This window comes from Nyctibius grandis, chromosome Z, assembly GCF_013368605.1.
Source record: "Nyctibius grandis isolate bNycGra1 chromosome Z, bNycGra1.pri, whole genome shotgun sequence".
In the NCBI taxonomy this organism is placed as follows: Eukaryota; Metazoa; Chordata; class Aves; order Nyctibiiformes; family Nyctibiidae; genus Nyctibius; species Nyctibius grandis.
In genome coordinates, this window is record NC_090695.1 from 8,036,980 (window position 1) to 8,062,430 (window position 25,451).

The 25,451-nt window shown below is 42.2% G+C and overlaps 1 protein-coding gene across 1 annotated transcript in view; it reads left to right on the forward strand.

Moving 5' to 3' along the window:
- The window catches only part of DNAI1 (dynein axonemal intermediate chain 1), a 147,491-nt gene that overhangs the window by 26,606 nt on the left and 95,434 nt on the right, over positions 1-25,451 (forward strand). Inside the window, exons 10-12 of the mRNA XM_068422106.1 lie at positions 4,289-4,373; positions 5,117-5,234; positions 7,298-7,341. Of these exons, the coding sequence (XP_068278207.1) occupies positions 4,289-4,373; positions 5,117-5,234; positions 7,298-7,341 (247 nt within the window). The remainder of the gene's footprint in view (positions 1-4,288; positions 4,374-5,116; positions 5,235-7,297; positions 7,342-25,451) is intronic.

Genomic DNA, 25,451 nt, shown 5'->3' on the forward strand with positions numbered 1-25,451 from the left:
CCAGACAAAATTTATATTTAACAGAGAAATGTGCATTCCTGAATCATATGAGGTTGTGTCTGACTCGTCTATCTTGCTATAGCATTACCCCTTTCTGAGATATGCCTAGTGAGACAGCCCAGCCCACAGGGCTGTAATTATCATTTGGAAGCTCTTGGATGACCACAGTTCTTTTCGAAATAACAGCTGAAGTTTGAATGCAATTAACCTTCACATTATTGTTCACCTGTGCCTGGTCAGCCCAAGGAGTGGATTAGTTGTTACTGACTCTCGTGTCTTCCATCTGCTGTTTCAGTGGATCAGAATTAAAAGCTAACAGTGAAAATGAACAGATGAGTACAATTCTGGAAATTAATAACTACTTGTCAGGATTCAACCTGGGGGACTTTATTTGGGATTTGCAGTGGGTGTTTGCAGCACTGGGAAAGAGGTGACAACACCCCTGTACCGTGCTTTTTTCTTTGCAAGCCAGGGGTACTTTTAATCACAGTACATGTATTGCCAGAGATATGAGCAGTTACTGCACTGGTTTTAGGGTGAAGGTTGTCTTCTGGATATGCAATTATACACCAGCAGAAGCCTTTTTTCATCCTTCAGTTTACTGGAGTTACACATTGCAACTGCTGAGAGGCAAACATGAAGCAATTAGTATTAATGAATAGTAGAGCAAGACCAAGACATCTATTTTCAAAGTACTAGCCCATTATCCATCTTACATATGATTCCATTAACATTATTGCTGTTCTAAAAATAATTTTTGCACATAAATAACCAAAATCAGTTTGTTAGCTGATGAGCTCTCATTACATTTGGCTAGCTAGCCCAGAGTTGGCCTACAACAAAAAAATGAGTTTCAAACAGATCTTTAAAAAAAGGATATATTAGGCCTATCATTTCCATTGAAGATTTATTTCAGTAACACACAGAATAAATCAAACCTGAAATAGGACAGGATCCAATGAGAAAATAACATACTCTGATCCAGTCTAATGCCAAAAAGGTAGTTATTTATGGCTGCATTGCTAACAGCATAGCTACCTAACAGGAAAGCTGACTTAAAGCTCTTTTGATTCATCTGGAGAGTTTCCTACATTGCAGGCAAAATTCCATTGAATAATACATTGTTCCTGTATTTACAGGGGTTTTTTTTGTTTAAAGCCTGCCTTCTGCTGACAAAAAAAATAATATATATATGAAGCAGGATCTAGCACTAGCATTCGTCTTTGAGAACACATAAAGTAAGCCTTATCTTCTGATCTTCAGTCCAGGATGATGTCTCAGGTTGGAAATTCAGAATGCTTGCAGTGCAAGTTTCCTTGGTTGTGTAAGAGAACAAGAGCCATGGTCCTGGTCATGTCTGCAGGGTACAGCACTGCCATTCTTCCCCAGCTCATTCCAATTGCGGGTGCCTGTAAGATGGAAGAGAGATTTTTGCCTGTGTAATAGGTGAATGGAAGACAGCCTAGCTAACGCACCTGATGAACCAGCAGGACTCCAGGGGATCTGTTCTTTATACTTCGTAACTATGACTTTTACAATGTTGGAGAGAAAAGTGTTCATGGCGCTTCTCTTTTTCTAAATAAAATTGTAACCTTTTCAGCATTTAACCTCTGTCAATTAAGCTTACTCAGAGCAATATGCTGGTAGCAGCCAATTATGTTTTTATAGTCATGATCCCAATATTGCTGGACAAGTGTTAGTGCAGGTGAATTGCCTTTTTTTTTAGGAAGTGTATTAGAGAACGACAGGTCTTATTGTGGCAGAAGCAGTAACAGCAACTTAAAGTCAAAGAGAAAAATCCCAGCAATTGAGAGTATTGATTTCTACTTGAGAAGTTTCAAGCATCCTCTTTCTCTCCCTCTTTAATTTCTCTTAATACTTATGAATTCCTGATGTCTAGGGAATATCATACTGTTTTAAAATTTGAAAACATCTTTTCCTGAGCTTTCTTAAATTCTGAACTTTACAGTAAATTCTCTGTGTTATTCTCAAGAAGTCCTCCCACAGACCCAGGGAAAACCAGAAGAACATGAGAGTGGCCACACTGGTTCAGATCAAGGCTCTAACCACAAGTGAATGTGTAAGGAAGGGTAAGAACACAGCAAGAGTATATCCCAGTCCCAAATATTCTTCCAGCCTTCAACTATTCTCGGCTATTTCCTAAGCTTGATGTGCTTTGGCACACAGATGGAAGTACTTGTTCAGTCTTCCTTGAAACCATGTAAAATTCTTGCGTCTACAACACCCTTTGAGAAGCAGTTGCACAGACGTGTCATCCTTCTGTAAGTCACCTCCTTTTGCTTATTTTGAACTTGACTTCCACTAGCTTCACTTGACACCCCTACTTTTTGTATCAGAAGAGACAGTGAACCATCAGTCCCTGTCAGTCGTCCCTGGGCCATTTAGGATTTCATAGACCTGTCTCATATTGTCCCAAGCTATTCTCCAGACTGGCAAGTCCCAGCCTATTCAGTTTTTCCTGGTACGGAAACCATTCCAGACTTGGACTATCCTTATCTGAACTTGGTTCCAAGTTCTACTTTATCCTTTCTTAGATGGGAGAAGATTGCTGCACACATTACTGAAGGTGTAGGTAAACTATAAATTTATAAAAGTGTTGCAGACTATAGAATTGCTTTTTTTTTCTCCTTTGTCCTGTCATCTTTATGTAGTCCTTTGGGTTTCATGCTCTTTGAAGCAAAGCTCTCAGTCTCCCCTGAGTCTGTGCAGAGCCCAGGAAAGAAGCAGAGGGCTGGGACGCACATAATCTGAACTCATGTTCTTGTTTCTGACTGACTGTGCGGTCTAGTTTTGGCAAGTCTTTTCACTTTTCGTTTTCATGCTCAGACACTCTCTGAGCTGTGTCAAGGATGACAAGTTTCTTTTCAGTGTTGTCACTGTGGAGGAAATCATGCTGTGCTGGCAGCCATAAGTCCCTAGCAGGGGTTTGAGGATGAAAGGCTTTGAAACACTGATGGGGCTTTGGGGCAGCGGTAGTAGATGCGGATTCAGGGTCTTTGAGCAGCATGCTGTCAGAGCACTTTGTATACACCTTGGCATTCTCACATAATTGTGCAGAGCTGTGCTGGCATCATCCTCATGGCCCAGCACAGTCTGGGGACTTTCAAGCTCTGTCCTTCCGGTTTCTGGCACCCAAGCTTCTTGTCCTACTTGCCGGTTAATCCAGCTTGGATTTTGCTAGTGATCATACACACACAGAGGACAGAAAGCACACTCACACAAAAACCAGTTAGGAATAGAGTTTAGTAAGAAGGTGGTTATAAGACTGTGGTGATTGGGCACAAGGCTCTTTCAGACAAGCATACTAGCCCATTATGCTCCCTTTCCTCCATTTGTCTATGCTGTTTCTTCCCCCATCCACCTGGTTTGTTCCCTTTCTCCACCCTTGTCTCCTCCCATATCAACAACCTTCCCTAATTACTTTTTCTCCATTGGTCACATTTTTGCTATGTCCATACCCAAGTTTGCTATTTCTGGCATAGTTTCCTAGGCAATTTTAGCCTTACATGATATTACTGATACGGTTACCTAGGGACTGCTGGCCTTGCAAGATACCACTCCCCAAAATGTTTCAAATACTTGCCTACCTGAAGGTATATCTGCATACCTTCACATACACAGGCTTGCCCACTTTAGTGTTCCCTGGCCAGAAGGATGGGATTTTCCACAGTATCAAAACAATTTCCACAAGAGCTGGACAGCGAACTGCCCTTTGCAGTTATATATTGTATGAGCTTAGGGATCTGTGAATGCATCAAGTTGGAATTACCCCGTGATTGACTGAAGGATTCCTAAATCCTGTGATCTTTACTTAACACGAGACCTTAAAGCTCTCCAGGTAGAGATGAGAGGATGCTCGTGCATGATCAAGCATCTATGATTTCATTACTGAAGCTAATGAGCTATTATCAAGTGAGATGGGGGAGGTATCATGTGTGTGCTTTTAGCTCGTCCCATCATGAGGTATCTTGAATGAGTTGAGGAAAACGAGACTAACTACCTTCACAGATAAGTACCTTGCAGTTGAGCTAAATCAGGAACAAATACTGAAGTTACTGCAGCTCAGATGTGGATGGCATCTTGCTAAACTTATAATAAAGTTATTGGCTTAATTCAAGTGCCCTTATCATTAGGTGCTGGTGTGAGGAACTTCAAAATATCCTGTATTCAAGATCAAAGGACTCAAGTTCTTCGGTCACACAAGGTCTTAAGGACTTGTAAACAGATAGGAAATACATTTTCTCTTCCTTGTTTTTCTTTTGAACAGAGTGATGATTTACCCACCTTCTCAGACACTGCTAAAGTACTGGAGCGGATGGTGGATCAGAGCGGATTTGATGACATTGCACAAGGTACAGCCCTGCTGGGAGATGCTTCTGACTCAAGCCAGAACTGCAGATGAGTGGCCACAGCTGTAGCAAGGCTTGACTAGACTAGACTAGACTAGAGTAGACTAGAGAAACAGAGCTGAAGTGAGCAGGGCTAGAACCTGCTGACTCAACGCAAGGCAGACAGGACAGCAGACCGTGGGCACTCAAAGGGCATGCCCCATCAGCCCTGCTCTGAGCAGACTGGGACCAGCAGGTTTGGTCAGCATTGCCCTGCCTGCGGCACTTCCCTCCCTCAGCAGGTGGATCCCTCCTGGATGCAGGTGCTGGTGACAGCAGCTAGTGCCAAGCAGCTCTCTGCTGGCATACAGGTCCCAGCCACAGCAACATACCCAGTCTCGATGTTATTTTGTAAGGGTTTTGCTATGTCTGCTCAATTCCCTCCTGAAAGTCCTCATCCAGCTCCAAGAGCAGCCTGAGGTCACTCCTCGCCCTGGGCTTCTGCTTTCTTGCTCATCCTTTGTCTGCTTTTAGATCATCAGCTTTTTTTGGGTGAGGACTTGGTGCTTGGTAAAATGCATTTACAGGACTTAGGTGCTGGTTGGGAGTTGAGACTTGAGGACTGAGACAGTTGTTACACTAACAATTTTGTTGTGCAGAGGCTATGAGCATAACAGAGTGTTTTTTAAAAGCTTCCCTGGCACCGCACCGTGCTGATTTATATCTGATTTATTCACCAGGACCTTCTCCGTGATTTTTTGTTTTAGATTTTAAATATTTTGAGGATGCCTCGGATGAATACAGAGACCAGCAAGGAACCCTCCTCCCACTCTGGAAGTTCCAAGCAGACAAAACCAAGAGACTTGCAGTTACTGACATCTCCTGGTAACTCTCTTTATTACAAACTTACTCTTGGCTGTTCACAGGGGAGTGGAGTTGAGTGTTACGGCACTGTATAAGGCAGGGCTGGTTTCTCTGTAAACACTGTTTTGAATAATTACAATCAGCTGCTTCGGCAGCACCTAGACATGACTGGAGCTTCTGGAAGAAAAGCACCTTGTGTAAGGCTGAATGTACCAGGCTTGTGCCATTCAGCAAAAGGTAGAGGCACAGCAGGCTGTGTACAGCACTAGGGCAAAATGAGTGCAGTTAGCAGAGCAAAGAGTAGTTCCTTCTTGGGAAAGCTGGGATAGACGTGTCATATCTTTGGGCAATATGCTGTAGGAATCAGTCCTGGAAAGCCCAGAGGATGAGAAGGGATAGTGACTATATTTTTGCCAAGTATCAACACAAAAGAATTAAAGCAGCAGAAAGGGAAATGCAAACATTGCATGTGCCAGGCATGTATCACCACAGACTATAAGATGCTGAGGCACTGATGCCAGACAAGACCTTTATGCGTGGTACGTATTCAATCGCTTCCGAGACAGCAGTGGTGTTTGTGTACTGGGATCTCACACAGTTCAGTTTAGTTGGCATGTACCCTGCAGTTGACTTCTGCATATTTATTTCTGTTCAGTCCAAAAACCATCACTGTTACATTTAAATCATCTCTCTTTTTCTGAGATATTATTGCCATGAAAAAAATACTCATCACCAACCTGAATGAGTCCTTTTAGTTTTTAACGTGCTTGAATCTCCCCAGAAGTGGCTTGGTTCATGCACTGAACATGAGACATACATAGCTCCTGCCTTGTGCTCCCCTGCAGCTAGGCCTCTTCTCACTTGTTTGTGAGGCAGTGCAAAGACACCTGTGTCTTACCAAAAAGGATCTATGGAGAGACCAAGCAGGACTGCAGTCTTCTGTCCTTTCAAGCCACTGTAATAATTATACTTGAATAGAATATGAAGGATGCAGTTGTGTGAGAATTACAAAACAACAGTAGAACGAGATGTAAAATTGGGAGAAAAGGCATCTTCTGTAGATAGTTTGTGCTTCTGTTATTGTCTCCAGGAAATGATAACAGAAAGATGGCCCTGAAATTGGAAGAATCACCCCAAATTGCCTTATGTAATAAGCTTTTCTAATTTAATTTTTGTTCTTACACTGTTGGCACTAATGGTGCATTTAGTGGATAGAGCACAAGCATTAAGATGCCTAGGTATCCCAAGTGAAAAAGGAGAAATGAAAAGAGAAGTGGTTTTATTTTATCAATTCAGAATAGCAAGTCAGAGAAAACAGTAGATAATTTCCACATACATTGATTTCACAGAATTGAATTTCACTGGTTGTGCTGTGTAAGCTCAGGGACAGCAACAGTACTGACCTTTGTTCCATGTAAACCACTGCCTACAGACAGCAGAAGTTGTAAAGAAGGTAGATGTTTTTCAAATAAAGGCACTTTAGAAAACATAGTACCTGGCTAATTGCTGACAGTCAGTGTGCCTCAGCAAATATACTGTTCACCAACTGGGTCAGAAGGGAATTTCCCTTCTTGGTCTGTGGGAATGATCATGAGTTCTGACCCGATAGCTGTGTCTTGAAGCATCCCTCATTATTTAATAACAGGTAGGGAGAGTAAGTTTATTGGGTATTAATGTGTTGTTGTTTAGAAACTCCTTTGTTTGTGCCCCTGAAAGATGGAAACCAACACATTCCTGCCTTTTTCCTTTCGTCAAAGACCTCATTTTTAAAAGTAAACTTTCCATGATTATGAATTGGATAAGCCAAGAAGTGCTGGAGATTGACAACATGTCTGTCTGTGCCCTTTTTATCCTTTTCATCTGCTGCTGTGGTCTTCTGATGTTCTATTTTCTTATGCATCTTGAGTCTGGAAGAATTGCTCATACACGAACTTTACTAGTGCATATGTTCAAAGGGTCAAGCCCTCAGACTGTGTGCAGTCCTGTGAGAATGGACTCTGATATTAATGTGTGAAGCAGTGTGCATCTCTGTGGAACTACCTGGTTAATAATAAATGCAATCTTATATATATTTCTCATTACAGGAATCCAAAGCACAAGGACCTATTTGCAGCGGGGTATGGCTCTTGTAAGTAACAAATGCAAAAGAATCATTGAGAGATTTAAAATATTAATCAGGTGCACTGAGATCAAGTCATATACTACTCTGGGGCATGAATTGCTGCATCTCATAGCAATGACGCACCTAATTTCAAAGCAGTAAATTGAGATTTAACTCAAGATAGGAATTAGGCCTTTACATTCCATGACATAAACATTCAGAAATGCATAGGCATAGGCAGTCTTAGCCAGGGCTTTTGGCTTATGGCAGTGCTGACTCTCCCTCTCTTTCCTCTCAAAGCACCATTTACTCCTTTTTATCTTACTTGTTGGGCTCTGATTTCTCTGTTCCTGTCCTTCTGAAAGGGTCTTTCTGCTGAAAGACCAGATATGTTATATATTTGCCAGAAGCTAATCATGAGAGACTTCTCTAAACTCTAAACATTGCTTTCTTCTTAGGAGATAGATACCTTCCAGGGGTGTCTCAGAGGATAAGTTCCCCAGTAGGGCACATCAGGCCTGGGTATTGTGAAAGGGCACTTTTGCCACTATATTGTCTGAGATTGGACATGGGATAATTTTGAGTAGCAATGAACATAAGATTCAGGGGTTGGTGTGTTACTCCATATTAATCTCTAGCCAGTATTCATAGAATCATAGAATCTTAGGGGTTGGAAGGGACCTCTGGAGATCACCGAGTCCAACAGGGTAGGTTACACAGGAACGCATCCAGATGGGTCTTGAAAGTCTCCAGAGAAGGAAACTCCACAACCTCTCTGGGGATCCTGTTCCAGTGCTCTGTAACCCTTACAGTAAAGAAGTTCTTCCTCATGTTGAGGTTGAACTTCCTGTGCTCTAGCTTGCATCCATTGCTCCTTGTCCTATCGCAGGGCACAAGTGAGAAGAAAGAGGTTGTCCCTTTCTTTTTGACACCCAGCCCTCATATATTTATACACATTAATCAGATCCCCTCTCAGTCTTCTCTTCTCCAGACTAAAAAGCCCCAGGTCTCTCAACCTTTCCTCATAAGGCAGTTGTTCCAGTCCCTTAATCATCCTCATAGCCCTCTGTTGGACTCTCTCCAGTAGGTCTCTGTCCCTCTTGAACTGGGGAGCCCAGAACTGAACGCAATACTCCAGGTGAGGTATTACTGCTTTGACATTTAGGAAATGGAAAAGAATTCTAACAGTTGATGTTTTCTCACCTTTTTTATTGTTGTTTTGCTGTATGCATTACATCTACTTTTTTTTTTTACAACATAGGAATCCATATCAACAACCTTGCATTTCCTTCTGTTCAGTATCTCTTGTTGCTTACAAACACGCTGACGGCTGTATTCTGAATTCTTGTCTTCACATCTCCCCCTTTACTCCTGTGTAGATGGGATAGCAATGTCACTGTGAATAAACATTCTCTCTTCTGTTGTCTCATTCTCTTCTACTTTCTAACTCTAGTTGCTGAATGAAGTGCTGACTATCATGAATAGCTTCCTCAGCATGGGACAGCATTCTGTTAGTTCTGCCCCCAGGACCAGTGCTTCCCAGGGAAATTCCCAAAGGGAGGAGACCAGTTGTGAGACAAATTTTCCTGTTGTCTTTCTTGCGCAGGTAGTGTTGGCTCCTAAGTGTTATCTTCTCAGCAGACTACTCCATAAATTTCTCAGGTGCCCTGAAAGTGCTTCTGGGACTCACCAGGACTCTACTCTTCTCCACTGTTAATAGCTGCTGTAGAGTCACATTGCTGGCATTCTCACATAGTGAACAGTGATCTTAAAGCCTCAGCTTTACATCAGATGGGTGTTGTTAATTAACAAGGGAATACAGATGAATGACCAAAATCATTTTTCTCAGAGCCTGTGAAGATCACAGCAGTACCCCACTTGCACATCTCCAGGGCTTCTGTTCCTTGCGAAGATGTCCCCCCAAGTCTTACCATTAACTCTGACACAAAGCAGAGACAAGCTTAGAAAAGAACAGTATCGCAAAGGCAGCAGAGCCTTCTCCTTGCTGCAAGAAGAGGACAGAATACAGAACAGTCAGACTACAGTCATTAGATTTGTGAGAAGGACTAGGTGTTTTGACCCAGTCAGTTTCCTCACTGTCTCTAGCAGCATAGTTGTCCTTCTTCTCTGAGTGTTAGTATTTTATTTATTTAAGTAAAAGCGGACTCTTCTGTCGGTCACTACTAATTCTCCGTCTAGCTTGAAATAAAGATCAGTCATGGTGCTACAGGTAACTAGTGGTTGAGAATTGCAGATAGCATGATTAGGCACTGAAGTTTTTACCCTAAATACCCCAATCCTACAAATTCTTTGTGAAGGACAGAGAGTGGGGAAACCAAAGAGATGACCTTACCAGTAGCTACATCTTTGCCCAGCAACCATTTCAGCTAATCTATATGTGCTTTCAAATTACAGGTGGGCATTTTTGCTAGTGTTCTTTGTGCTGAAAAATTTAGAATCTGTTGTGAACAGTCTGAACTAGCAAGGCAAGTTGTTTGGTATTTACTTTAAGGGAACACTTTTTTTTGAATGGACGCTGAAGGCTCTCAGCTGTGGTAAAATGACTAATGAAATTAATTGTTGAGAAATATAGGGGGTGTGGGATAAAAAGCTCAGCACTAGGCTCCAAGGAGATTGCTGTTATTAAGGAAAGTGATCTTGAAGTCATTCAAGTATGTATTTCTTTGCAAACACTTGATAGAGCTCAGCAATAGTCCAGAACGCAAAACAAAAATTGATGGGAACTACTATGAAACAAAAAGAAAACAAAACTTCCACATGTAGTGGAAACAAAATAGAAAACTACATATAAAGCAGCAGTAGGAACAACAATAGAAAACTAAAAAGAGAACAAAACAAGATCCGTGATAAACTGACATCTTGATTACTGCATGCAGTTCTGGCTGTGAACTCTGAAGAAGAATGTGTTAGGCTGTGGAAGGATTGGAAAAGGTCCAGAGAAGGGCAGCAGTGATGAAAAGAAATATATGTATAATGTCTTTTATATCAGAGAGCATAAACAGTCTTGGACTTTTACAACAGACAAAGGAGAGAGGGACTTGGTATGGGTCTGTAGCATCCTGAGTGGCATGGCGAAAGTGAAAAGGGGTCAGATGTTCATTATTGCTCATAACACAAGAATGAGGGAGACCTTGTGAAATTACTGACTAGCAGGACTAAGACAAATTTAAAACAGAATAATATGATACATAATGAAATTGTGGAACTTTTCTTCCTTCCTTTGTGATCTGGAGGACAGAGATACACTTGGATTCAAAGGAGGTTAGATACATCTGTGGAGGGCCAGTTTGCTGGTGGAAGGACAAACCATCCAATTCAGTAAGCTCGTAACTGCGAGTTGCTGGAAGCCCTGGGTATGTACAAGGGGACAGACCTGCATTTGCTGAGATTCATACAGTATTTAAGCAGTTGCTACTCAGTACTCTTGGAGATAAGATACTTGGCTACAGGGACCTTTGGTGTGGTCCCAAGTAGACTTTCTTACGTATTTCTCTGTGCTCTGACCGTGAAACCAGATGGGCTGTCTTCATTTATACTAGTAAGGATTGCATTTTGCTGGAAATATTGTAACATTTCATTTTCCTCTTAAAATGACATTTTTCTCTTGAAGTTCACTCGATGAGTCCTGGAAGTGTTCCTGTTAGTTTGCCAAGAAGCCTAAATTGGCCTGACAATCTCTTTAATTCGGCAGGCAGCAGCTAGTCTAAAGAGCAGATTAGGATCAGCCTTTACAAAAGAAAGCATGGTGAGAAGTGCTCAGGATATTTCTTGCCTTGTACAGCACAGCAAGATCTTGCTGTGCTCAGAGCCCCTGTGCTCAGAGAGTGTAGGAGTTGGGCAGTGCCTTCCCACTGCCCTGCCACCCAGGGGCAGGAGGAGAGATGCAAACTCAAGGATGGTAACTTCCCTGCTCAGCCTGTTCAGACAGTTGTTCTAACTTGTTACACTAAGCAAGACCCTGATGTGTGCTTTCCGGGTTGTGCAGAAGTATTTGTCGTTTGTGTTAGTTCTGCCAGGGTCCACTGTGCCAAGGGCAATACACAGATGCGGAGGAAGGCAGGCCTTAAGTCAGTGGCTTGCCATCTAAGTGGGTAAGAGGTGCAGAAGACTTATTATCCCATTTTATAGCAGACACAGAGGGCATAGCTCATCTCAGCCTGCTGTGGCCAGCTAACAGCTAGGAGCTGAGCCTCTGCCCTAAGCTTTCCCTTTAGTCAGCAGTGAGAGGTCAGCACATGCAGAGGCCATCCATCCTGCTGTAAGCCTGGTGTCCATGAGAGGAGCTAAGTAGCCCTCTGGAAGGGGGGGTCTCTCCCCATGGACTGCAGAGCGAGCGTAGGCAGACCACCTAGCCTAATGCCTGACTCTTAGATGGCTAAAGTGAGGAGAGATGAATCCTGGCCAGAGGAAATAGTCTTGGAGTAACACAAGGGTTGGGGCAGAGCCAGGAGCAGAACCCAGATCTTTGGGTCTGCGGTGGCCACAATTACATCACCAGTCTTTTGGGCAGCATGCATTTGGGAGCACTGCCAAGACACAAGTAACACATTTGTCCTACTGCCCAAAGTATACTTTTTGAAACAAAAGGTCCCTTGTTTACTGTGGGTCCATTTCACTCCAGCGTGGCAATTTCTTTACAAAGAGGAGCCTAGCCTCTCCCTTGCTTTTGTAGTCCATTTCTGGAGTTTTCACCAGTGATTTATTTGGATGGGGTTTCTGATGCTAAAGGCGCTTCTTTGGCATGAGGTGGTCTCTTCTGAACAAGGAAATATTGTCATCGTAATTTGCAATTCAGGATCTAGGCTGCTTAGCTGGAATTAATTTTTATTCCCATCAGGAGGAGCTGTCTTTCTGTTTTTGTTTTTGCATAAATGAAGTTGCTGGATTTCTGGCTAGACTGACAACCTGCAGTGCAGGGTTCAAAGAGGCTGGGATGGGTGTTGGGCTTGTGTTCTGCCCTGCTGATGGGAGCACCATGAACACAAGCTCAGGTCTTACCAATCACCTCAGTTCATGCTCCAGAAGTAAGTGTGCCTCTGACAGCCTTCAGAGATGGCTTTTTATGTGCGGCTTCATCTGTCAGCACATGAGGTGAGTAAGGAAAAACAGTATCTGTATGGCCAGTGTATTTTATTCTACTGTTTCTTTGCACTCAGTGGATGTAACTTGCCAGGTACAAGAATGGGTGAGGAGTATGGACTCACACCCAAAGCACTTGCAATCTGAGGTATCTGGCAAAGGTATCTGCTCAGTTCTTCACAGTGCTGGGTCTGAAATGGAGCCTTATGTAGCCAGAAGTAGACCATGTAATGATGCCTATACTACTCTAGCTTTCTTGTGTAAAATCAGCATGAGCAATGCTAGTACAGGGTCCTTATACTGGTGTGACTGCATCCAAAGTAAGAGTTGTTATGACTCTGTGACTGAACTAAATTGATGTAAAATCTGGGCCAGAACTTTCATGGAAATGAGCTGGTGGTATTTAATAGATGTCCTGAGGCTCCCTGGTTCTGAGGAGTCATGATTGAACACTGAGACCATGGGCCAGCCCTTGTTGCACTCTCCTACAACATTGTGTTGGGTAAACACAGGGAGACTGGGTGTACTTACTGGACGGTCTTGTATTTTCCCATTTCTCAAATGCACTGCTCAATGAACATGGACAGTCTTTTATTTACCGCCCTCCACTGATTGAGGCTGATGGATGGTCATTGCATGGTCATTGCAATAAGGATATTCCTGAATGGGACATGCTCAGGGTGCTTCAGAAGGAATAGGAAGAGGAGAAAATGAGCCAAGTGGATTTAACAGCAAGGTACCACAGCTTCCTGCTCACCTCTGTGCTTCGTAGGCATTGCTTGCTCTACTGGAGATCTCATCCCTCAGCAGTTCTGCTGCTCTTCAAGTCAATTGAATCTATTCATCCTCAATGCTCCATGAGCACTTAGCACCAAAGGATGAAGTACAGCTCCTCAAGGAGCTAGCTCCTCAGTAACACTGAGTAATGTTCTCTCCGGGAAGGGCAGTGAAGACAAGATAGCAAGACGAATGTCAATTAAGATTGGCGTGGTCCAGGAATGTGCTTCTCTTGCCTTGCAGACAGCTTCTTGGTCAGTATCTGATCCTGCACAGGCAACTGAAAGGAGGATTCATTACTATACACGATAATTGGTGATGAATACTTGCAGAATCAGGCATTTAAATTAGATATTAGAATAAAGAAAATGACTGGTAACAAAACTAGCTCAGTTCTAGAGGGGAAAGTCATCCTGCAGGGACTAAGAGAGTATGTTTGGAGGTATGCCATTTTCCTCTCCCTCTTTTTGTACAAGAAGCCTGGCCCCTCTCTGTCTAGAGAGCAAACAGTGGAAAAAATAATTAGTAGAGAATTCCCAATCCACTATTCACTCCAAAGATTAAATGAAAATTAAAATCAGCTCCATATAACTTACCACTTAGGTTTGTACACAGCCTGTTCCAAGCCCCAAAGGCTTCTGCTAGGCCAAATACTCAGTTTTCTAGCAAAATATTTCTCTGCCAAATATGAATTTGAGAGGCACAAGTAAGGAATCATAGAACCATAGAATCATAGAATGGTTTGTGTTGGAAGGAACCTTAAAGGTCATCTAGTTCCAAGCCCCCTGCCATGGGCAGGGACACCTTCCACTAGACCAGGTTGCTCAAAGCCCCATCCAGCCTGGCCTTGAACACTGCCAGGGAGGGGGCATCTGCAGCTTCTCTGAGCAACTGGTTCCAGTGTCTCACCACCCTCACAGGAAAGAATTTCTTCCTAATATCTAATTTAAATCTACCTTCTTTCAGTTTAAAACTGTTACCCTTCGTCCTATCACTAGACTCCCTGATAAAGAGTCCCTCCCTGTCTTTCCTATAGGCCTCCTTCAGGTACTGGAAAGCTGCTATAAGGTGTCCCTGGAGCCTTCTCTCCTCTAGGCTAAACAACCTCAACTCTCTCAGCCTGTCCTCATATGAGAGGCTCCAGCCCTCTGATCATCTTGATGGCCTCCTCTGGACTCACTCCAACAGCTCTGTGTCCTTCTTATGTTGGGGGACACAGAGCTGGATGCAGTACTGCAGGTGGGGTCTCACAAGAGTGGAGTAGAAGGGCAGAATCCCCTCCCTCAACCTGCTGGCCACGCTGCTTTTGATGCAGCCCAGGATACGGTTGGCTTTGTGGCACATTGCTGGCTCATATTCAGTTTTTCATCCACCAATACCCCCACATCCTTCTCCTCAGGGCTGCTCTCAATCCATTCTCTGCCCAGCCTGTATTTGTGCTTGGGATCACCCTGACCCACATGCAGGACCTTGCACTTGGCCTTGTTGAACTTCATGTGGTTCACATTGGCCCACCTCTCAAGCCTCTCAAGGACCCTCTGGATGGCATCCCTTCCATCTAGACTATCAACCACACCACATAGCTTTGTGTCATCCACAGACTTACTGAAGGTGCACTCAATCCCACTGTCCATGTCCCTGACAAAGATGTTAAATTGCCAGACCTCCGAGGGACACCACTTGTCACTGGTCTCCACCTGAGCATCGAGTAGTTGAGTGCAACATGGAGTGCAACCATCCAGCCAATTCCTTATCCACCGAGTAGTCCATCCGTCAAGTCCACCTGTCTCCAATTTAAAGACAAGGATGTCATGGCGGACAGTGTCAAATGCTTTGCACAAGTCCAGGTAGATGACGTCACTTGCTCTTCCCTTATCCACCAGTGCTGTAACCCCGTCATAGAAGGCCACCAAGTTTGTCAGTCACAATTTGCCTTTAGTGAAGCCATGTTGGCTATCACCAACCACCTCCTTGTTTTCCTTGTGCCTTATCGTAGTTTCCAGGAGGATCTGCTCCATGATCTTGCTGGGCACAGACATGAGACTGACTGGCCTGTAGTTCCCCAGATCTTCCTTTTTTCCCTTTTTAAAAAAGGGGGTTATGTTTCCCCTTTTCCAATCAGTGGGAACTTCACCAGACTACGACAACTTTTCAAATATGATGGATAGTGGCTTAGCAACTTCATCTGCCAGTTCCCTCAGGATCCTTGGATGCATCTCATCAGGTCCCATGGGACTTGTGCAACTTCAGGTTCCTTAGATGGTCTTGAACCTGATCTTCTCCTATGGTGGGCAGTTCTTCATTCTTGCAGTCCCTGCCTTTGGGTTCTTTGAATTAGGCAGTGTGACTAGAGCACTTGCCAGTGAAGACTGAGGCAAAAAAGTTGTTGAGTACCTCAGCCTTCTCCATGTCAGTTGTAGCCAGGTCTCCCATTTTGCTCATCATGGAGGTAGTTTCTTTCATCTTCCTTTGTTGTCCTGTGTACCTGAAGAAACTCTTCTCATTATTTGTTACATCCCTAGCCAAGTTCAGGTCCAGCCGTGCTTTGCCTTTTCTCATCCCCTCTCTGAACTCTTGTGCTATATCCCTATAATGTTCCCAGGATGTATATCCTTGCCTCCACTACCTGTACATTTTGGTTTTGTGTTTTGGTTTGGCTAAGAGGTCTTGACTTAGCCAAGCTGGCCTTCTGCCTTCCCTGCCTGACTTCTTGCGTGTCGGGATTGGGAGCTCTTGCACCCTAAGAAAAACATCTTTAAATATCTCCCAGCTCTCATTTGCTCCTTTATCTCTGAGGGCAGTTTCCCAAGGGATCACACACACTAGTGCCCTAAACAGCCAAAAGTTTGCCTTTCTGAGGTTTAGGGTCCTGACTCTACTTTTTACCTGTCATGTACTCCTCAGGACTGAGAATTCTACCAGGGAATGATCACTGCAGCCCAGGCTACTTCCAGTCTTTACCTCTCTGATAAGTTCTTCCACACTAGTGAACAACAGGTCCAGCAGTGCCTCTCGTCTGGTTGGACTCTCCATCACCTGCACTAGGAAGTTTCCTCAACACACTCCAGTAGTTTCCTGAACTGCGGCAGTTCACTGTGCCATTTTTCCAGCAGATGTCTAGGTGGTTGAAGTCCTCTATCAGGATCAGGGCCTGCGAGCCATCTTCTGATAGGAGAGGCCAAGGTACCCCGTATCCAGGTCTTTCCAAGAGAAGGAAGTTTATTAGGTACCCTGTACCCTGATGGTTTCTGAGCGTGGTTCTTACTTCATGATGCTGTGGAGAGACACTGAAACTTTAAAGTCTTGGCAATCTGAGTTAGGTGAGATAGTCTCTGACATAGAGTGTAGGATCCTGAGCATGTAAGCAAGACACTTGTGCCAGGCGTCAGAAGGGACTTATTGTATCACTGCAGAATTGTGCCCTGCCCTGCCAAGTACCTTCTCTTCAGCTATGGACAGTCTTGATTATGACAAACTTGCAGAAAATGCAAATCTGGGAGCTGGGTTAGGTATCAGGAAAACATTCCTTCCTGGTCCCAATAAAAGAGCAATCAAAGCATTGAAGCATGAGCTGTGACCGTAACTGTCCTAAGGCAAGCCTATAGTTGTTCTGAGCATGGGGAGGGTGATCTTCTTGGAGTCAAGAAAGAAAGTAATGGACAATAGGGTTGGATCTCATCCTACCTTCATGTGCTGGATGGAGGATTTTTCTCAAAAGCTGGGTCAAAGCCCACCTTTTAGAATGGTGCTCAGTTTCCTTGTTGAAACTCCACCAGATGGTGAGTCTTCACCTCCCCTGCTATACTGTTCCAACTTTGAATTGTTCTCCCCACTGGTAAATGGTATCTCATTTCAAGGCTGGATTTGTCTAACTTAAATTTTCAGCCGTTAAGACTCATTATTCTCTTGGCAGCAAGCTTAAAAGCCTTTCCAGCAAGTCCCTTCTCCGTACGTGGTGTAAGTGCCCATATGCATTGATGAAGACATCTCATTTTTCTCTTCTTTAGGCTGAGCTCATCAAGCTATACTCAAGATTTTTTTTCCATCTGCTGTGTTGTTTCAGTGAACTTTCTCTAACCTTTCTCCAATGTACCCACAGTCTTCTTGAGTGCAAGTGCCATAACCAGGCATACTCACCTAGTTTCTCTCTGATGCATGCCACCCACTTTTGTGTCATCTTCAGGCTCTCTCATCAAACACTTTATATCATTATGTAGATCAAGCTAAAAATATTAACCAGTGCTGGACTAAGAACTGCCCTAGAAACCATCTCTGTTCATGTATCTTTCTGTTTACAGCTCTACTTTAGGCTCCAGCAGTGAACCAGTTTTTAATCCAGCTAGTATATGCTCTGCTAATTCCATGTCATGTAAGTTTTAAAATCAAATATTATGATGTACTTAACTGATTGCTGAAGGAATACACAGATGTATTCTTGTTAGCAGTTATTTCGCTAGTCATCCTGACAAGAAGGATGGCAGCTTTGACAAGACATTTTCCCTCTCCGTAGGTCTGGGGATCTAAGTAAGAGGGGAGATAATTCAGCAGGACCGGGGTCCTCACACTGAAAGAATCTCAAAGAATACAGATGAGGTCTGCGATCATTAATTCATGGAACTACTTGTTAGATGCTATAATGCTTTATCTGATCTTGAAATGTAGATAAATCCTTCAAGTTTTCTATGAGATCTCAGTCACGGATACATTAGAAAGTCATAGAAAATAGAACTGAAAAGCATTTCAAAAAAGTTATTAGTCCATCTCTGTGCAAGATAGTGTTCTATTTAAAACACGGGTTTGAGAACTAAGCTTAGTCCACTTAATGAAGATTGCGTGCAGTGTAATTCCTGGCACAGCTGAGAGCAAAGTCTTACAGATGATAGGCAATCCTCGTGACAAGGACAGAAGTGTATGTTAAGAAGGAGAACCCTAAAAGCCTGAAAACTCTGATTTAACAGTGTAGGCTGTGGGCTTAAGGAGAGTCAGTGTTAGAAATTGTACCGGGTGTGTGTTTGTGGGCAATTTTCTCCTCCGCAGTGGTAGATTTAAAGGTTGTGATGCAGCATGTGGAATACAGTCTGGACTGGATTTACATAACAAGCTGCTATTAAATTTGGTGTTTTCTGATGAATGACTGAAGAGCTTAAAGTAAAAGCATTAAAGTGGACTGAATACTGCCTAACAAATTCAGATCTCTGAACCACCTCACAGAAAGTCTCTTCCAGGTGGCATTAGAGGTGTGTATATATTTAAATTATGATGTTCCCAGAACAGGCAGAGAAGACTTTGGGGAGCAGAGATCCTTGCTAATCTTTCTCTAAGCTACATGAATTTATTTTTATATTGGGAATAGAGATTGAAGACCTCATCAGAGAGAGAAAAGGCATTTTAGATTGCTTAGATGAAATTCCTTGTCTTGTACAAGGCTGTGTGCACATGTGATTCTTGTGGGGGCTGGCAGCTCCCCAGTCACATAGTGGACTGTGTGCTGGACCAGGGCCAGCAGCGAGCTTCAGCCTTTTGGGACCCCACAGCAAAGCCACTGAAGTTTTATGAGTGCAATACCGCAAAAGACTGATAGAGATTCATGTGGCCCACACACCTCAAAGGGAAATTCATATTGCAGTCTGGATTCAATTTGCTCTTTGGCCTGTATTTGTATTAAGCACTAAAATTAAATATGTCTTCAATGGTAAAAGACCCAGGAAGTTCACTCTGACTTTTTGTAAGAGGTTTGAGAACTGTGTTGTGCCAGCCTGGTGGCCGAGTTTTTCCTTTTAGCTGTGAATGTGTTGTTTATTGATGTTTTGGATATTTGTACTGTAAGTTGAAAAACTGTCACCTTTTGTGAATGCTGGTGGTGCCAGTTATTAACAGTAGTTGATATAATTGTTAGTGATATCAAGCTATCAGTAGTGAATTTATATTGAGGAAAAAAAAAAGAGACAATCACAGAATTAAAAACATAATATTTGCTTTATTGCCAGTGATTTTAGTTGATTATATTTGTTGTATCAGGCAGACTGAAGCCCCACTAAGTAATATGCAAAGTTGCTACTGTAAAGGAAGATTACAATACAGAAAATGAGCATGAACAAAATAAGAGCAGGGAAAAATTAAAAGGGAATATGTAAGTCTTATTTTTGAATTGTTGAAGAACATTTGTATGGACACTGAGTATTCCCACAACTGAAAAGGAAGACCCTGGAGGACATGGGCCTGCTCTGTATTAATTTATGAGTGCTGTTTGTGCTATGTGACTTTTTAATAGCTGTAACAAGTTTTCCATGACTACATTGTATTAATTAAAAGAGGCTGCTGGGGAAAAAAAAAAGGCAGGAAATAAAATGTAGCCATCAGATGCCTCTGAGGCAAGCATATCAAAAGTCATTAATAACTTAATAACTCATTAATGCTAATCTATATTTTCATCCATGAAAAAGAAATAAACAGAAAATTACTGCTGATGATAAAGTGTTTTGATGAGACAAATATCTTGGAGGTGGTAAGAAATGGAATACTCAGATCAAAGAGCAATTTAGATCCCTTTGTAGCTGAGTACAAGGCATCACTCTGCATTACAGTGTCCAAGCGTACGTTCAAAGACATTCAAGCCATGAACCATACAGGGGGAGCCCTATCTTGAGGAGCAAAGATATAAAAAAAAATCTCAGAACAGCTGTGATGAAACCCCAACACTCCACTGCCTCGGAGATCCTTGACTCTATAGAGAGGGGGGTTTGCAAAAGAACTGAGAGGCTAAAAGAGCCTTTTTTATTTAGTGCTGGAATGACCGCCCTAGAAAGGCGTGCTCACTGCTGTTGACATGCCAAGGAGAAGGATGATAAAGTAGGAAGAGTTCAAAAAAGAATGAAAGAATGATCTAAGAACAGGATGACTGAACTGGGAAAAAAAATCAAGGAATTTGGTTTGTTCAGCTTGTCAAAGAAAAGCTTATTAGGTAGTTGGATTGCGGTCTGTTAACTCCTTGTATTGGGAAAGCAGATCATGTAACAAAGAGATCTTTAATCTGCCAGACAAATGATGTAACAAGATCAAAGAAAAGCTGGAGCTACATGAATTCAGGCCAGACAAAGTGTGGCTTTTTAATAGCAGATGGGTAGTTGAGAACAATTAATTTTGGCATGTGGCAAATTCCCAACCTCTGGAAATTTTAAAATGTGGAAATTTAAAAGATATTATATTTGTCTCTAAGTTTTGGTCTGTTGCAGCCATGATTTTTTTAATTTAAAACAAGAGTTAATGTAGAAAAATCTTATGTTCTTCATATCTTACAGTTTTCAGGAGTCCGATTTATTCACTCTTGTATGCTTTTTAGAGGCTGCGCTCTGCACTGTCTCATGGTGGAGGCTTTAAAGTTAATTTGCAAAACATATGTATCTTCCTACATGGTCTGATGGTCTTTGAAAAACCTCCCTAGTGGAATCAGTGCTAGAAGTTCAAGCCATCATACATCGAATTTATTGAGATAACTAATTGTGGTCAATTAAATGTAAATTACAACACTTTAAAATCTGTTTTTCAAATACCAAATATCTCTTACTGCACATATAGGCACTGGGAGTATAACATTGACAGTACCTATTATACTGTCAACTCTGTTAGTAAATATAACCTGATAAGTATAATACATTAAGTGAATCATATGAAAGATTAATTTCAGTTGGTGACTTAATTACTGATTTGTAATTTGAATTCTGTAAGCTTTGCCTTATCTTTTAATTCATTTAATTGTAAATCAACTCATAATGTGATCTTTTGCTGGAGCATGTTGTTAAGCATGAAATAGTAAAGAGCTCTGTTGATGTGTTTTGGGAAAAAGATGTATAAACAGATTTTATAGAGCCTGGGGATCAAAGGAGCTGCTCAGCCATCCTGTTGTGTCTCCGGTGCATTGCAGGCCATTAATTTCCACCCACTTACCTCTCTGTCTAGCCCAGTTAGTTTGATTTAGTGCATTTTTATCCACGGGAGACTAAACATTTGTGTGCCATAGAGTCTTACCTGTTTGATAAAGCTAGTCTGACACCTTCCCTTTCTTAGCTTTGTCCCTGGAAACAGCTACATTTAACTTACCGTGGGAATTCTTTTTTTAGCACTTGCACAACAGAAACCAAGCAGACTTGGGTTAAGTCTCTTTGTTCTCTGTGACAAGGCGAATGGTCTCGTAATGAAAATCTGCTAAAAGACTTTCCACCCATCTGTACTGAGGGACCCCTCGATCCAGCAAGAGAAGGTGATCAACAGATGTTGAGGACAGGCAAAACAGCTCTACACACTCTCTCATAAAAGCATCATTTTAGGCTCCATTTTAAAGATTCATTTTCTGAAATACAGATGTTCTTATGCCCATGTTCTATAAACCGAACACTATTTGTTTGGTTTTGTATTTCCCATTCCCTCCAAATACTAAGGTTACATTATCATCATAGTTTTACTTTTCCATAGCAAAAGTCCTGGAAACAAGTCTACTTCTCACACTGTAGTCTAAATGGCAAAAATATTGTCAAGGCCCTGAGGGCAGTAAAAGGCTCCAAAAGGCCCTGACCACCCTCACCAGCATCACTTCTCAAGAGCTGCTGAGGCCCCTGCACCGCTGGCTGCGTTATCGTGCTTGGGTATTAGCGCCTCATCTCTTAGGGAGCAGCCAGTGATTCCTGCAACCAACCCTGACACAGGGTGGCATAAGAGCTGTTTAAGGCTAGTGCAGGCACATATATTAGTTTAAGGGAGATTTTGGCATGCTATGGATTGCTCTGGTTGCTTGCCAGGAAAAGGCGCTGGATCCAGCGACCTAAGAGGTCTTCCCATTTCCTCTGTTTCTCATACGCAACCGTGGTTGTGAAAATCAGCCACGCAGATAAGGAACGCTCCGTAAGTTTTATTTATCACCTAATGCATAGTTTACTGTGGTTAATCAGCTCAGTACTATTAAAGCTCAAAAGTTTTAAAATCCTTGGTAAGAAGATAGAGCTATTGTCAATCTGTCAGAACTATAGGAATTCAGCCTCTGTAGTGAAGTGTTGCAGTTGAAAAACTCAATGATCATGCAGCTAATTTGTACAGAATTCTGTTATGGCTCTTTTAAAGTTAACTGTTGCAGGCTTAGATAGGATCTGGTGATCTGCATTTTTCACCTGCATTCAGAGTCTTTCAAGCTAAGGAGGCACTTTAATGGTGAATCCCTGTGTGGAGTCTGTAATTTGGAGAGCAGTTCCCTGGGAGTAAAAGAGGGGGATTTTGTGTGTTGAGGGGATTGCTATAGAAAACATTCTTGTTTCTGTCCTGTGATGTGGAAAGTGCTGCAGGAATTCTTAATGAGCATGTTGCTGTGGGGCTGAGATGTAGTGGATATACCAGCTTCAAGTAAATTTTGATGTCATTTGGCTGTAATGCTTAAGTACCTTCAAACATGTTGCTCCAATCAGTTTGTTTGGGTTAGGTTACCTTATATTGTGACAATACGTTTGTGTCTGTGCGCTGAGATGAAATTATCTGTCTCCTCTAACTCAGATGGGGAAAAGATAAATCACTGTATGTGAGGTCTGCAGAGCTCGTGATCAGACCTTCTGTACAGATATTGTTAGCAGTGGTGTGGCTGTTGATACCACGCTGGCCAGATGGGCTAGTTATTAACCCAGCTTCCCCTTTCTTTGCTTTATTTCTGACCCTAGTTACTCCCCATACCAAAATGCTGGGCACTGTAGAAGAATCTGTGCAGAGAATGTAAGTTATACAGCACTGCTGTATGAATCAGCGTGAGCAGTATGCATGTCAGTTAAAGCCTGGAGTCACATCATAGTGCAGAAAACTATCAACATGAACGCATAGCTTAAAGCATGCAAAATTTCCTCTATGTAACTTCTCCCTGTGACTTGATCTACTTGATCTTGCTACACTGCATGCCATAGTCACCCTTAAAGGCAAGGCCATGTATGTAAGTAAATTTTGTTACCAGCCACTGTAGGCAAAATATCTCTTAACTAATAGTTGTTTCTTTTGATAGATGCCCTTAAAGTAAAATAAGCTAGATTACTAAAGCAGTCTGTGGGACAGAATTTATGGAGACAGGGAGTGATGGAGTATATATGTCTTTGTCTATGACAAAAATAACGTATTTTAAATTGTTTTGGATGCAACATAAGGATTTATGATGTCTTCAGCAGAAAGCTATTTGACATATGAAGGTGAGAAAACAGGAAGAACTAGAAGCAGAAAAGGTGATACTAATAAGCATTGGGAATTCATGTTTCAGGGAATAGGGAAAATTTCTTGGTAGTTAGGAAATTTTTCCCTGAGGGTGGTATGGTATTGCGAAGTCTGATCATTCAGAGATCACAAGGCAGGCTCTCAAAATCATGAGAGTATGACAAATGATAAGACCTGACTTCTTTTTATTTGCCTCCTATGCTTTCAGGGTGGAATCTGTTTGGTGTTTTAAAACTTTCCTTTATTGCCCTGAGGGCTAGCAATGTTTTGTTCCAAAACAGAGCAGAAGCGGAACTTGTGTTTAAATGATGAAGCTGAGGTTTGGAAAGAAGAAGAACTGCTATTGCAGCACTCCTGATAAAATTGCAGGAATTGGCAGCCCTGTTGTGGCTCCTGTCTGCAGGATGTCTTGCACAACTCTCTAAGCAGTGTCCACTCATGAAGGCAGAGGCAGTTGTTCCCAAGTAAGTGGACTTCTGTGATCTGAGAAGAATCCCAGTGGGTTCATGGCTGTGCAGGTCTGATGACTTGCAACTTTTACTGTTTCACATGTCTTGTGAGACCAGCTCACAGTTCCATTCTGATCCCTGGATTAAATAGAAAATCATTGGTAAGTCACGGATCTGGTCCAGCTTTGCTAGTTTGATATTCCTTGCTGTTCATTTGCTTCCTTTAAAGCATTTCAGTTTACCTGTAATGATTAGATTGCGGTTGTGCCTGAACGATTTACGATTTTTTAATGTAATTTTCCAAATTTGGATTCCCACTGAGAAGAATTAATTAAATTTTGCAAAGGAAAGTTTGAACTACATTTTCAGATTTGCAAAAGGGTTTTCAAGATCTCCAACCAAACCCCAAGCCCCACTGGGATCTCCCATACTTTAAAAGCATCAGAGCTTAACTGCTTCATGTATGCCTCCTGTACTGCAGGATCTCTGGCAGCCTCTAATCCTTCCAGACTTCACAGCATGCTCTGAAAATTGCAATTTCCTTTTCTTCTTTGAAACAAATTCTTATCATTTCTTGCGTATGGTGTTACAGCTGACAGTATGTAGTCCCAGCCTGAATACTAAGAGTGTAATGCCATTTCTTGAGTTGTGCTATAGTGTATAAACGACTTCAACTGGACTCTCAAAGTAGATGGCACCAAAAGGAAATCTCAATTAATTTACAAATGACAGTCAGTTGGGACTGTGTTTTATTTTGACCACCAGCTGATTCACATTTTAAGAAGCTATTGTTTTCCCAATTTGAATGATATTATTTCTGGAATCATCATTTTTCTCTAAGCCTCACTGGGTGCCATTTGCACTATTAATCATGCATTTTTTCTTTTACTTAACACATATACTTACATAACTGCAGAATTAGTTAAGAGAAAGGAGGGAATGTGACTTCCAGCTGAACTGGAAAGAGAAATTGTTGTCAGTTTGGGCAAACAGCTGCAGAGCAGGAATTCTGAAAACCACATGTAGTGACTGAGATAACTGGGCAATGAAAGCTTACTGCCAGTTAGGATGGTTACCACACCTTACTGGTATTTTCTGTGTTGGGTATGAGAGGGGAATCAGGCTGTCTAAAATACCACTAGGCTGTATTCTGATTTCATGCCTAGGCTTACCAGCATGTCTGACTATGGAATTATATCAAATTTCTGTTCACATAAACAAGATCAGAATCAGCCCACTGTGTTAATTGAGAAGTTATTTGATGATTTCTGCCTTCTGCATTACAACATAAGGTTTTTCCTTGTTTGTTGGAAGAAACTGTAAATTAGAACATTGGTTTGATTTTAATCTTTGTCTATTGCAGTGTTGGTTTCATACCAAAGTCAAAGTATGAAGTTAAAGAATGGTATAAAATCAGACTGGAGTGGCCCTCCAGAAATCATTTCTCTATATTAGGACAGGCTTAATTCTGCCCAGTGGCTTCTGACAAATGTGTGGCACTTTTAAGGCCAGTGTCTTAAAGCTCAAGAGGATGGAGGCTCTTATCTCTTCTGAAGCAGCTTGTCCCAGCACTGTCAGACC